The sequence below is a fragment of the Mastigoproctus giganteus genome, chromosome 7 (assembly GCF_048544385.1).
Source record: "Mastigoproctus giganteus isolate SK-2022 chromosome 7, ASM4854438v1, whole genome shotgun sequence".
Lineage (NCBI taxonomy): Eukaryota > Metazoa > Arthropoda > Arachnida > Uropygi > Thelyphonidae > Mastigoproctus > Mastigoproctus giganteus.
Window position 1 is genome coordinate 54,733,876 of NC_143581.1, and position 14,919 is coordinate 54,748,794.

General features: G+C 38.4%; 1 protein-coding gene across 1 annotated transcript in view; it reads right to left on the minus strand.

Moving 5' to 3' along the window:
* Positions 1 to 376: 376 nt before the first annotated feature.
* LOC150082909 (uncharacterized) overlaps positions 377 to 14,919 on the minus strand; it is a 62,197-nt gene continuing 47,654 nt past the window's right edge. The window contains exons 3-4 of the mRNA XM_090378316.1: positions 3,958 to 4,203; positions 377 to 1,431 (exon numbers count right to left, since the gene is read on the minus strand). Of these exons, the coding sequence (XP_090234442.1) occupies positions 377 to 1,431; positions 3,958 to 4,203 (1,301 nt within the window). The remainder of the gene's footprint in view (positions 1,432 to 3,957; positions 4,204 to 14,919) is intronic.

The window sequence follows — 14,919 nt, forward strand, 5'->3', positions numbered from 1 at the left end:
AGTACTACTCTTAACGCTAATGAAACTATATATATATATATATAAATATGGCATACAAATACGGATAACACCCACAGAAATCAGTATCTGAGTATCAAGAATACAATTGTTTCGTTCACTTTTTCATCTCAACACTTATTCTAATAAATACATTCAACCATAATTACTAGGCTTCTAAATTTTTATGTACATAGATCTGTGGATGTATAAACAATTGGTCATATGAGCATGCGTTATTATCTTTAGGCAACTATTCATTATACATAGCAACGAAATCAGCGCCACTTTTAGTAACAAGAACAGTAACTTTCGTTTTTGTTTTCCATAAAAATAATTTCACTTGGATAATATATAAATATGCTCTAGCGATGAGGAATTATGATGCTATTTCTCGCACAGATTCAGATCTTAGCCCGGGACATCCTCCATCCTCGTGTTTCACGAGCAGGGACATACGAGAGAAAGTTTTGCTGCATGCTTTACACCTGTACTTCTTCACGTCGGAATGGGTCTGTAAATGAGCCCTTAAGTTAGATCGATCAGCAAATGCTCGACTACAGTGGGGACAGGTAAAAGGTTTTTCTCCAGTATGGGTACGTATGTGTCCCTGAAGTAACCAAGGTCGGGAGAAAGCTTTTCCACAGAGTTTACACTTGCAGGGAAGCGTGTGAGTCCGAATATGCATTTTGAGGGCTCCCAAGGATACATAGACCTTGTCACAATGCTTGCAGTTGAATGACTTTTTTGACTGTGTAGTGCAGTGGAGCTGAATGTGCTTCGAAAGTCCCCCGTAAGTAGAGTAAGATTTGTTACAGTCAGAACACTGATAACGAGTTGTCTCTTGTCGTCTGCGTTTTGCATCCTTCAAGGACTCCCCGTCCGAACTCGGAGTTGGAGAGGACGACAGATTCGACTCTCGTCCGTCCGAAGTCCATCCTGAACACAATGAAATGTGTTTTGACTGTGGAGAATGGGTGATAACTCCTGAATGCATAGGTGTGGTAGGTGACATCACATCTCTTGGTGGTATGTCGTATGCGCCAAAATATTCTGATTTCGGCGAAGGTGATCTTGTGGATGATACAGGAACCAGTGGAGGTGGAAGAGAAGTTCGCAAACCCCCTACACATCCATGACTTGGGGTCATACCATACATGCTGTTAGGCTGGAAGAAGTTCAGAGGGTAATTGAATGGCAGATATGGTGCAACCATGGGCCGATGCCATGTTTGTTTGTCAATGTCCATAGACATATGAGCCTTTTCAACGTGTGGGATCACCCCTTTGGGATACACTGCAGGAACTGGCAAGGGAGAAATGACTGTATGAGACTGAGGTGAGGTACCTACCGGAGTTCTTTCCAAAAGTTTTACTATTTCCTCGTGGCTGGGGGACTTTTTCTTGGTAGTGAGATCATACGGTCCCCGAACATCTGGAAAAGAGAAAAGAAGAAATTTAAAACTTTGAACATTTCTTACTTTTTGGAGTAGTATTAACATACATTATTTGAAATTGAAAATCTCGCTTGATTATTTTAATAAATGATAGTAATTGAAAGTTTAAATAATACATATTTTATAACTGAAGGCTGCTTAGGGTACCACAGGGGGCGTTTTGAAAATGTTCATTTATGATAACGGTTATTGTCAACTAACGAGTAGTTTATTTTCTCATTTCAATTTCTGATTATGTGGTTTACATTGGTTGTGTTTGCCGACTTCTAAAATTATTGAAAGTAGTTCTGGCCCTGAGTATACACGTTACTGTTATATCTGCGCATTGCAGTTGCATTCTGTTTAGCTTGAGATAGTTACTGAATGTGAGTTTGGCAAAATTAGAAACAAATAGAATTTTAGTTTCGGATTTAGATACCGCTAAAAATAAGTTTAACTTATTCTCCAGATCAAAGTACTAGACTCTGATAAGGATAATTGGGGAAAATGGATTATCGTAAATGAAGTTAGTTGAACAAATTAATAAATCAGAAACTGGATTTATTATTTCTCGTACTAATCGATGAGGATCTGAATTCAGGATGCGCTGTTGCTTTAAGCAGGAACTTTGCGAGAAGGCTTGTTTACGAACTTGTTTACATCCTTACGAACCGGCTTGTTCGTAAGCATGTGTACAACAGCATCGTGGTTCCTAATATTTTAATCTTGGTAATATCTTACGCAGTACCGACTTTGATGAATCACAAGGAAGACTTTAAAACGTAATGGATATTCCAAAATAATTAACTATCATAATAACCTCACGGACCGGTTACAAGTCACGTTTGGTTAGAAGTAAATAAGTATTTAAATTTAGAGGTATACATCGGCTGGGATAGGTCGTGACGGCATTATTCTAGCAATCATCCGATGTAAACTCATTTGATCAACCAACTGATACTGTCAGATAGCACTCAAAGATACCGCCTGTAATTAACTTAAAACTACCAATAGTGCCCAATTATCATAGAAACCAAGAGAACAAAAATATGGTCGTTGAGGAAAAGTGTTATTGCCAATTATGCAATAGACTCCTAGCATGTAAACGCGCTATCAGAATATACCCATAATATTATTTTCTACAGTTAAGATACTCTTGTAGCACAGTATTTATATTGCTAACAGTAATACTTCCAGTGGGTCATTTGGTAGCTCAAACTGGTAATAATTTTACATAGGAAACAGCTGGGAACATGACAGTTTGTAGTGATTTACTCTGTGGTATCACTTTGCATCAGTAGCAGAAAGCAGTGAAAAGCATGAATATGATTCTTTTTTTCTTTTTTTTTTTCACTCGAATTTTTTGGTTGACATCCAAATCGCAAACAAACGCACTTATAGCTTTAATGAACCGTTTTTAAAGATAACAGTCTACGAGGGAGACCCATACTTTCTGGAATGTTAAATGTTATATTTCAGTACCGCCATGAGCATGTGTTGTATGGCTCACTGCTGGCGATAGGTGGTGCCACTTTTCAAGCTCACAAGCCATTGCTACCAACTTTCATGTTTTTCCTACTCCTTCCATGGAAAATTATTAGTAGTTTAATGGGCTCTCATTTAAAATAATAACTATAACAGTAACCTTAAATTTAAGGCATGGTTATCTAATACAAAACGTAGTAACAGTCTACTTTTAAAAGTAAAATTGTGTTAGCATAATCCAGTAGTGATTTTCTGATTTTTTTCAGGTAGATGAATCAATTTGGGAACGTTCTTGGTATTAGAAATGTTCAAAGCTATAGAAGCCGAGTTTTTAAATACTTCCAATTCTATATACAAAGAATACTCAGCTTATTGCTTGTTTGTTACTTTCGCTTTATCAGCAGCGGGGTAACTTCTGTTTAAACATAAGCAGGCAGGAACGATTTGTAACGATAATGTTTTTTTTTCTGCATTCGTTTAATTTTTTTTAGAAATTTACTTTATATCAGCGTTCAAACCTGGAACTATTTTTGAATTATTATTTAGTTATTATTTTTTTAACATTAAGCGCCTGTCTGGGTGGAGATGCGGGCTTTCCTTGCGAATATTCAGTACCCAAAGAAGAATATGAAAGTCCTTGAAGAGTGGCCTGCATATCCATATTCTTTTTTGGGCATTTCTCGTAACTTTTGTTCCGCCTATTGCCAGAAACAACCGGCTCCACATGGCTGGAAGGATCTCCTTTGAACTTTTGTTACCATAATTATCCACCTACGTAAGAGGACATCTATGAAGATTAGATTGTTGCTCTGACATTGAGAAAGGACCAATTTCTACCATTACGCCCACGGAAAGATCTAACGGAGCTATCCTCCCGCTCTCCTATCTCGCATGTGTGTGTTAACCTTGTAGGAGGATTAAGGCGTTGTATTTCAGATAACAGCCGAGCTAAGGGAACACGAACATTGGAAGATAACAGGGGACTAAGTGGGACAACTGAACGCCGACAAAGCGGAGCCTTAACAGGGACGGACACTCACCTGACGTAACGTCCTGCACCACGAGCAAGTTAGCTTGAACTGCATCATTCTCCACCTCAGGGTCACTGTGGAAATCCAGCTCCGGTTGCTGTTGCCTCGGTGTCGCCGGCGATCGCATGCCACTCCGTTTCTTGATGAGGAATGCACGTGGCATGATGATGACTTCGATACAAACAGTCCAATAGGGCAACTTTTGATGATTCCGTAGGTTGGCTCTATCCAAAAAGTGCCGTACTCCTTCATTCACTATTAGGTCAGTAAAAATAAGCGGTAATCACACTTGCTTGCGAACGCTCGTACGAAATGACTGTCCCGTGAATGTGCCGACGTGTTTTCAAGGGCTATGCCGTGCAGGTGTTCGTCTCGGACGCCCCAGCACAGCCAATGAGGTGGTACGCTAACAGTTTGTCCACACGAGCGGCTCCTATTGGTTCCCGGTCGTTGTGCCCTCGACGTCACCTTGATTCATTGTTCCCTTAGCACAGGATGGGGAGAACCAGGGTCCCGTCTCGGAAACAGGTGTCGGGGATGTTTCACCCGAGTTTTATCCCCGTCCTCTTCCCCTGTCCTGTACAAACCCCTCCACACTTCTTGCCCACTTTCCTCTACTGACCGTGCGATCATTAGGGGAAGCGAGTGAGGGGTGTACTTGGATGACACGTGACTTAGGGGACACAGCTGGTTGTCAAAGATATAGGAAAAAAGTCCGCTGTGTCCATTTGATAGGTTAAGTCGGGTTTGACCTTCACAGAAGTCGTGTGTCGAGATAATTGTTATCGAGCGAAAAGGGGTCTGTAGTTGATGGAACAAAACAGGAAGGAGCACGGGCTTATAGAGAGCAACAAGCTGGCCTTACCATGGTATAAACACAGACAGTTTGAAGTAATAACTGTCGAATATACCGCAAGATTTGCTATTTTCAAACCAATTTTTAAGTAAATACAAAAAAGGTTGCTAAAGGAGTAGGGAGAGAGTTCTGGAGAACATGGTTGTTAACTTTAGTTCAACAAAATAATTATCACATCTTCATTAAAGATAATAAGGAATAAGAATGTGTTAATGAATATTAAGGTATAGGAGCAATATCGAATCAATGGCACGAATGATATGTATAGGACAGTATACTGGCCCGCGGCCATTCATAATTGAATTTGTCCTGAAATAAAAACGCATTTTTGTTGTGAACGTACTTTATTATTAAAGAAGTTTAGTTTATTTCCCTTTCCCTTATTTCTGTTTCCCTTTTTACCCATGTTATATTTTGCATAATATGAATAAAGACTATACAAATTTTAGACTCTCTCTCTCTCTCTCTCTCTCTCTCTCTCTCTCTCTCTCTCTCTCTCTGTAACTAGCAAAAATTGTTATTTTTGTTTCAGCCTATTTTTGGCATGTAGGCCGGAAAAAGGGTCTCCATTGCAGGTATTAGGATTAATTACTGTAACACTATTTACGGCGAAATGTTCGGCGGATTAATAACCTTATCACTTCTATTGCCACTTGGCTTTATTATTTAAATGAATTTCAATGACCTTCACCCTTTAAATAACAATAAGATGCTTTTTTGCACCATAAAAATGAACTGGGAGAAAAAAATAACTCATTTTAGAGGTTAACAGTCATTTAAAGGTTTTAACTTTTTAGACCTTGTTAACTGGCGATAAGAATTGAAATTCAAACTTGCAGTTTTAAGAAAACTCATTTCTATTAATGTTTTGATGGAACGGTTTGATCAGCTAAAACAATGCACCATCGATAAAATAAATAAATAAATTTTCTATTTATATTCCGGGACGACCACACGGTCAGAGGAGTTCACAAGATAGAGGAAAAAACAAGAAACAGCACCGTATTTAGCAGTCATTGGCTCGAATCTCGGTCACTCAAAGCACATGTACTTAATGCATCCACGGTGACACCTATAGTTCACAATTAAACGGCCCGTCGGATGGGAACCAAACAGTATAATCATATAGCACGGAGAATGACAGGCAACTATTGTTTTAAACTACACCTGTAGCTGTTTATTACCCCCATTGGCAATTTATGATCAAAGCGTATCTGAAACACGATGGTTAGCATCTTTTCGAGGTGAATAAATGCGTTTTTAAGAGGAGGAAAGAAAATTACTAGACAGTAAAATTCAAAGCAGGTGTGGAATGTCTGACAACTTCCTCAGTTAAACTTTTAATCAATTTTAAATTTATAAATCTGTACAATTTACAAAATTGAAGATTTCAAATTGATCAAAATAAATAAAAGTTTAGGAAATTGTGAAACTTTTCGCACGTGCTTTGAATTTTTTGGAGAATTTCTCCAAGTCTTCGACATCTAGTAATTCCTTATCCTGTTATTCTAAAGTGATACCCGCCAGTTGGCATTTCAAGTTAATCCATTGGTTTTCCTTCACCCGACAGTAAATGGTTTGTTTTTACTTTCTGACTGCTTTTTTTTTTTTTTTCTCTCTGTGTTTTAGTGCGGTTTTTTTTTTTTTTTTTGTTTTTTGAAACAGGTTTATGGACATCTATGCAAATGACTTCAATGAACCTCTTTAACGTAGAAGTGACATTCACAGGATAGGCTCCCTAATGAAGCAGTGCCCAACTTTCTTATTTCTTCACCCTTCTCTCTCGCTTCTTAAATTACACGCTTTTGCAGAAAATTTAATTAGCTTACTACTTTTCAACCACACATTCATTAATTTACTGGTTATAATCAGTAAAAAAAATCAGAGAGGGAGAGCCGGCTTGTGGAGCGAGTCAGTGAGGCACCGACTAGTCTCTGGTAGCAAAATTTTAGGGGCGTCAAAAATGTGTTAAAAATTGTGGTGGATGTCTTGGGCTATGGTTTGTCTGTCTACCATGGAAATAGAAAATGATCTAATAAGGCCCCGGCCTTATTAGTTTATGTTCTGAATATGACGTTCGAACTATTTATTTTTTCTTTCAAGGAGCGTACAAATTAATGTGAGAGGAAGAACATATAGTATGTCTTAAATAGAAATAAAATAGGATAAAATAACTTGCATGTGTACCTGTACACACTCCACGATGGTCGCACTCATCTGATGCCGAACATAAGTAGATGCTGTGCTGAGGATGTGTTTATCACGTGATAACAACAAGAGGCTCTGCCTTATGACGAACTATAAGGAATTTCTGGACAGATTTTGCAGATTTTACTTGGTTCTACACATATGCAGGGTTCTAAAAATCTCTTAAAATCCTAGTTGACAGGCCGATTACAATTTATTAATTCGAAATAATTTACGTAATTCGAAAATTGTTCGTAAGAATAGAATTCGCGTATAAAGTAAGAATTTCGAAAAACTCGAGGGATACCTGTTGTCTTATAATATAAATATTAATTTAGATAAGACAATACGAGAATAACATAATGCAGAAGCAACGCGAAATAAGTCCTATAAGCGTATTTCGGGGAAATTGGAAGCATGATGGTCCGACTTGAAGTCGTGTTAGTCTTTCATTTCTGTTGCATTTGTTCTGTTGACTTATTCGCTTTAGTTGATTTACTGTCAGTGTTTATACCATCTCTGGCAACTAACTTGTATTTCTGTCTCTTTTTCTTAAAAGTTTGTACACTCTTAAAGTTGGATTTTACCTTACTAGAAACATCACTGTTGGTATCCCACATGGTGGCACCACTCTAATCTAGTTTTATTGTCTAGAACAGATCTCGAGCTCTGTTCCCTGAGAGTTTTCTTCCTCTACTAATTTGAATGAAATGTTTTCAGTATCTTATTACCGCCTCTCCCTTTTGAATTAACAAGTCATTAATATCTAAAGTAATTTCGCAGAGAGCTTGGTCTCGTCCAGGGTCAAAATGGAAAATTTTACGAAACGCTCATTAATAAAATATCTTATTTTTAATGATCAGGTATGACATTACATATGATAGTGACGAAAACGGCGTTCTAATGCGCTTCGGTTTATTCTGAGCCCTGGTCTCATCACTGACATAATAGGCAACTTTTTTCACGCGACGCATTTTTAGAAGGGAATGTCTGAAGCTATTCTGAGTATTAAAATTAAAAATATTACATATCAGTGACCCTAATATTGTAATCTAGCACGTTTACTATTTACTTCATTTCATTACAATCCATTGCGTACTCATTTGGTCATCTACATGAGACTGCTTAGATGAGTTTACTCTAAAGCTTCTATCAACTTCCAGTCCTTACGTTCTAATGGAAAAGCGAAAATAAAATCAAAATTACTAACATACACTGCCTATTTAAATTGGTAGCCTGTAAATATGATAATCGAAAAATTTTGGATCATATCTGTTTGCACCCCCCCCCCCTTTAATACGCGTACCAAATCACAAATCAAACCCGTCTCATTTCATAGAGTTAAGATATATTCAGTCCTTAAATATGTTCATCCTTCCAATTGATATTCGCCTCTACCTTTCCCTTTCAACCACATGTTATTTGCATCTGATAACTTAATGTTCATCTTTGTTGATTTCTTATCTGATAATTATTTAATTCAACGATGATTTTTATTTGTAAGATTATCCTTATTAGACATGTATTGTTTCCTTAACCTTTGTAAACTTTCTTACTGGAATATTGTTACTGTTATCCTTTCCGACCGCATCATATAATTGTATACCTCTTTGCATTCACACTACTTATGGATGACAAATAATATTACTACTTCTCTCCAGAATAGAATGATCGATCATGCGAAAAATGTTCTGTGACCTAATCAATTTTGCTAGAAAAGAAATCATCATAATGGTATTGATCTCATTGCGAGTCTGTCGCTAACCTTAACTTGTTAAAATAGTAAAATTAACTTGTTAAAATTAATGCGAAAACATTGTCATGTTAATAGATCACTTTAAATATCTCGTTAAAGTTGTTGAATGAACATTACTTAATTTAAGGGGACTTTTTTTTTAACAGATAAAAATATTTGCGGAAAGCCGAGGTCTCGTTTGTTTTAATTTTGGCTCGTATTCATTCTAGTATTGTCAATGATAAGTTGTATGCAGATGATCCAAGGGTATACTGCGATCTCATAATGAAGAAACACTTGTACATTAACAAGCAAGTAATTGTGACATTGACAAAACTGTCTCAATATCTACCAGTATTTGTGTTTGGATCAAATCGTATCACACTCAAACTTCTCTTAATTTTATTTCCGAAATGGCGATTAAACATTATTTTCCAGACAATAAAATGGTTTCCTCTAACTTCACTTTTATAAGTTTAATGAAGAAGAAAAATGGCTTGCAATTTATTTCTACAAGCAAACGAAAAGTTGGGTTATTTAGATTTTGTAAGCATTTGTGTTCCGTTTTGTCTCTTGGTCGAAGTGGCGAACCGTTGTCGTAATTGTTGATAAATGACGATAAGCCATCTAACTCTTTAGAAAGAACTCCCAACATGCCATTGATATTTGAATTGTTGATATCTCTCGAATGCTGGATTTTAGGCAGTTGAAGCTCCTGGCGCACATATTTTTAGAAGTCCCTCCCCACCCAAAAACAAGTTGCTTGAGCCTCTTAACCAGTAGTAGTTTCCGGAACTTCTCGTGATCTTAGGACCCTTGGAGCAACTGTGCCATTACACCTCGATAAATCCGGCCTTGTAGATACTTTCACACAGAAATTGCTATATAAAGATCGATGCAACCTGCACGTGAAATTCAAAGCCAGTAGCTTAATTACTTAGTAGTCAGAAAGAAACAGTTCCATTATTTACTTTCTTGGAGTTCGGTTTACTTTATATTTTCGTAAATATAAACTTTTATTTACAGAAAGATTTCCTTTTTATCACTTAGGTGATTTTTACTTGGTAATCAGTTTTTAAGTAAGTGATATTCTATGCTTCGATATTCTCGGCTGTTTTCTGCCGCGAATTTGAAAATATTTTCAAGAGTTCCATTTCTTGCAATGGAAGAAAATTATGCTTTGTTCATAGAACTTCTTTAGCCTCCTAAAATCCATATAACTTTTTGGCAGTTTATCAATTAACCTGGTTACGTTTGCATTATCTCCAGGTTCTTCATTGATTCACTTATTTTAACAAAATATTTTATTTCTCATCTCGGTGAAATAGAAAAATATTGTGATTTAACGAACTTATTACGTTGCATCATGAGGTCAGATAAACAATATTTGGCTTTTTATATTTAAACGGATTATTACGGAATCTGTTTTGGTTGGGTACAAGATCGGACACCCTTACTTAGGAAGCAGAGTGTACTTTAAGGGAAGGTGGTTTAATTGGCCGTCTTGCTGAATGCCATGACAAGCTAACTGTATCCAGAGAATCTGACAAGAGAAGGAAGAAGAGAGAATGGGGGGGTAGTGCTTTTCCCCTTAAAGCCATGTGGTAGCCGAGACACTGGACTGCAACAGGTGTTTCCTGCATTGGCCCGGAGCGAACGAACAAGGCAAAACTCCCCGTTTCCTCTCCTTGTAAGAGCTACGGTAGGTTTGATTCTGCTAGCGTCCTCTGAACTCGCTACGGAAGGAAATAAGGTCCTACCAGCTATCGAACGGAAGCCTTTTACCTGCTTTTTTTTTTTAAGTTATTTATTTACACATTGTCTGGTGAAAGAAAGGGCAACCTTAGGTTCCGTTTCGGATTATATAACGGTGTGGTACGTATGTCTGTGTGTCCGACCGGTAGCTCTACAGAGGACGAGCTAGAAGTCTCTAAGGAAACAAGTTGAACTGCACTTCCTATTCGGGAGAGCAGTTGTTGGAAGCAGAACAAGGTGCAAGCACTGTGTGTGAGAAACATCTTCCACTCAGTGCCCGTTTAACTGTAATTATCTATTCGTGAAATTTCATCTACACCTCTTTGTACTGCGATTTTGTTCCTTCTCAACAACTCTAATTTATTCATTCATAATTTTTCTCCATCCTAGCAGCTATCAGTTTCGTTAATCGAGGAGGTATCTTACCAGAAAGTTCAATATAACCTGTTATGATGGTAATCCTGTGCTTTGTAATCCCCTATTGGTCTAATGGACCTTAGCAAATCCTCATTACTACGCTAAAATAAATACATTTTCTGTTTATACTCCGGGATGACTACACGGTCAGAGGAGTGTGGAACTTTAATTGGCTTTTTTTTTTTCACTCCGTGGCTGAGTTAGTCGGTCTCAGGCGTATATAGCAAGGTCCCCCCCCCCGGAAACTGGAGTTTTTTTCATCCAGCAAAACAGGGCAAATCGACCAGAGAACACACGCAATTTACAGACAAAATAAATATATCGGTAGATGTAATCATTGATGGGCGACCCTAATATCATAATTTGGTTTTGTTCTTTAGTTAATAGAAAGTCCCTGCCCTGCTTAGCGCTGTGCTTCGGTCATTTGTAATATAAAATTTCTTCCACAAGGTCGAAGTTCAGACATAGCAATATTGCATTATGTTTAAGAATGCTTTATAGTTTTCTTTTCTTAAAATTCCTTAAATTCTGACGATATCACTCATTACAGAAAAACAGAAGCAACCCCAGATCACGATTGAACCAACACCGTGCTGATTGTAGGCACTAAACAATGTGGAACACATTTTCTTCAGTTGGTCCTCTCACATAAACTCTATGCCTGGATCCAAAAATTTCAAAATTTGGTTTTATCCGTCCACGATACGCTTTTTCACTCTTCAGTTGTCCAATGTTTGATGGTTCTTAGCCCAAGCCAACAGTGTCTTTCAATTTTACGGTTCGAAGGGTTTTCGGACCGCTACACGACCTGCTTGTTTAAGACGAAGTTTTACATTGGATGTAGACACGGAAGTTACTCAGTTCCTATTGAACTCAGCTCAGATTTCATGTGCAGTAAGTCATCGATTGCGTTTAGAAATTGGTGCTATGGGTTTTGTCTTATGCTTCCGTTCCTACGCGCGGTTGGCCTGATAATGGTTTGGCCCTTAAACTAGCAGTCACCTTGAATCGTCGAATGGTAGCTTGTACTCCTTTAAATGAAACATTTAGTTTTTGCCAATACTTCTCATCGAATAACTCTCGTTATATGTAGTTATAATAGCACATCTTTTTCACCTCACTGCCTTATTTTGCCATATTTATCATGAAACACACAAAACTTACACCAAACACTTTTTTTTTCCTTTATTTTTTTTTTTTGAATGACGGGTGTTCGATTTTATAAGTTACAGCTTTTACTCCTCAATTTATATTGCTCCCACCTTCTAGAATCATATACAGTATGCGTATAATCTCCTCCAACGGCTAAACAAGCCCGACAGCGGTGTATTGCTCGATATAAGGGCGTCTATAAGATTCTGTAGCAACAAATCCCACTCTTTCACCAGCGCAAACCGTAGCTCACCAAGTGACCGAGGAGTTGGCTGTCGGCGAGCAGTGCGACGCCAGGGGCGTGCCACGCATGTTCAATTAGATTTTTAAGTCTGGATCTTGCTGACCACGGCAGTGGTTGGATAACTTCAGTTTCAAGATATTCCTCCACCAATTGAGCCCTATGTGCAGTGGCGTTGTCGTGCATGAAAAGAAAATCTGGGCGAATTGCACCCCTAAAAATTCACGCATAGGGTTCGAGGATCTGTTCTCGGTACCTCTGCGCATTTACGGTACCCCTATCAAAAACAGGGTGAGAGGGGTGCAGCCGTTGATCATTATTCCGCCCTACACGAGAACACCGCCTCCAAGTTTCCCTTTCATGATGTTGGAGAGATGGTACCGCATTCCATTGTCTAGATGAAATAACTTGTAAAATCTGTTTGTAGGCTAAAACGGGACTCATCAGAGAATAGAACTGTCCCCCATTTGTAAGTGCTCCAAGTCACATATTCATGGCACCAGTTTCGACGAGCTCTGGAGTGGATTGGGATTAATGGGATACAAACGACTGGCTTTCTTGCTTAGGGTCCGCTTGAATTGAGCCTTCTTAACACAATCCAGTTGGAAATATTTTCACCTGTGGTTGCAGCAACCACAAGCGACAGTTGATGACAGGACATCGTAGTGTCCCGTCTTGCTGTTAGAGCCAGATAGCGACCTGTTCTGGTTGTCGTATCCCTCGGGCGACCTTGGTCAGCTCTTCTTGTAATGGTTCCTGTCTCCTGAAACTGCTTCTGAGACGACACTGTCTGACACATTAAGCCAACCTGCCACCTCCGCCTGTGACTGCCCGGCTTCAAGTCGTCCAACGGTACGTCATCTCAAAGAAGCATCTAAATGACGATGACTTGCCATCCTGAGTACTGGAGATGTGACTATCCCACTAAGCAAGCCAAAAAAAAAAAAAAAAAAAAAAAAACGGGAATGAAGTGATATGGTCGCAACCCGTATTTTTATACGCATGAATAATTTGTATAGTTATCGGCTCTGTAAGATGGTAGATCGATTTCTATTGGATACTCGGAATTTGCATACCAGGATGCCTATTATATCAAATACTGTATTTGCCTTCGGCTATGCTTTCCACAATAAAAAAAGCCAGGTGGGCAGGAGCAGCAGTGCGTAGCATACGCTTCTTGATTAGACTCGGGGTTCGAGCCCGTACCCACCAAATACGGAGGATACGGAAAGGTCAGGGAATGACCACCGCATATCCCAGAGCAATATAGCCTTAGTTGCTGATGCTCCTAAAAACCAAATAACAAACAAACAAACAAACCACAATAAAAAATTCATGAAAAGCATTTTGTTCTGTTAATTTTGTCAAGCAGTGTAGTTTGGATAAAGCTGGAATAAAAATTTTAAATAGGCTGACTGAATTTCATCAAATGATGAGACCATAAGACTCGATATTAATTTCGAAACTGAATGGTTTTAATACTTCCTTTCCCAAAAAAAGGAAAAGTTTTCGTCTAACTTTTCTTGGGGTTATCCCACTAACCGGTAAGATATTAATACTTATTAGCTGGGAAGGGGCCAACTGGATTGATCGCTACTAAACAGAAAAATAGAAGCACACTTCATTCGCACCCTCCCACAGTTGCTACATTTGCAGATGGGCAGATAAAAACGCCATTTTTCACCTATTACCGACTTGGGGGACGCCAACTGAAACCGCAACTGTCGCGAACAATTATGCGGCACGAGGAAGACGCGTGCTAACAGATGCTGTGTTCCGGAGAAAGGAAAGAGGGAGGGAAAACAAGAGCAAGTCGATGATGCGTAATATCCTGTTGGGATGCTTCGAAATGAGTCACTTCTCTCCTTTTAACTTAAACAAAGTTCTGCTCTCGGAAAGGGTGGAAACTTGAAGTTTCTTAATTACGAATACGCCAAGAAAGATTGACCAGTTCTACTCAACCATAACCGAGTCACATCCCAGTGCTAAATCATATGTAGGCCTAACTTTTTAATCTTGCTTAGATTGGGCGTTAAGAATTAAAGGCGATTGCATTAAACAACATTCAAAAAGCAATATTTAAAAAAGTTTTTTTTTTTTTTTTTTTGACAGTTGGAGTTCGGTGGTGATGTTATCTTTTAAAGAACATTAGAAATGTTTGGAATCGGTTACTATCTGAAATACGGTTCGGTCATTCAAGTTTCCGCCCGTAGCCAGTCATGTGGTGCTTTCTCAGCTCTGTGAATCACCATCACCCATGTCTGATATCCTGCCCTTTACAGGTGTGGCTAATTAGAGCAGTGCAGTTACTTCAAGGCATCCTCCCCACTGTTCCTTCCGGTCCCATTTCCGATTCTCTTACCGGGTGTGATGGACCCTTTACAAAACCACCAATAGGTTTCCCAGCTGTGATGTACAAGTCGCGCCATCTTGCGAGTAACTATATGTTACAGAAATTTCAGTTTCAACGTTTTCATGCATTGAAAGTTGATTTTTTTTATCATGTCATCGCTTTCTTTTTCTTTGTCTCATTTCCCCTTTTTTCCTAATTTTCTTTTTTTTCTAAAATGGCTTTTACTTTTTTTTTTTTAATTTTTAAAAATTACCTTTTAAATCTTTTCTCCTTTC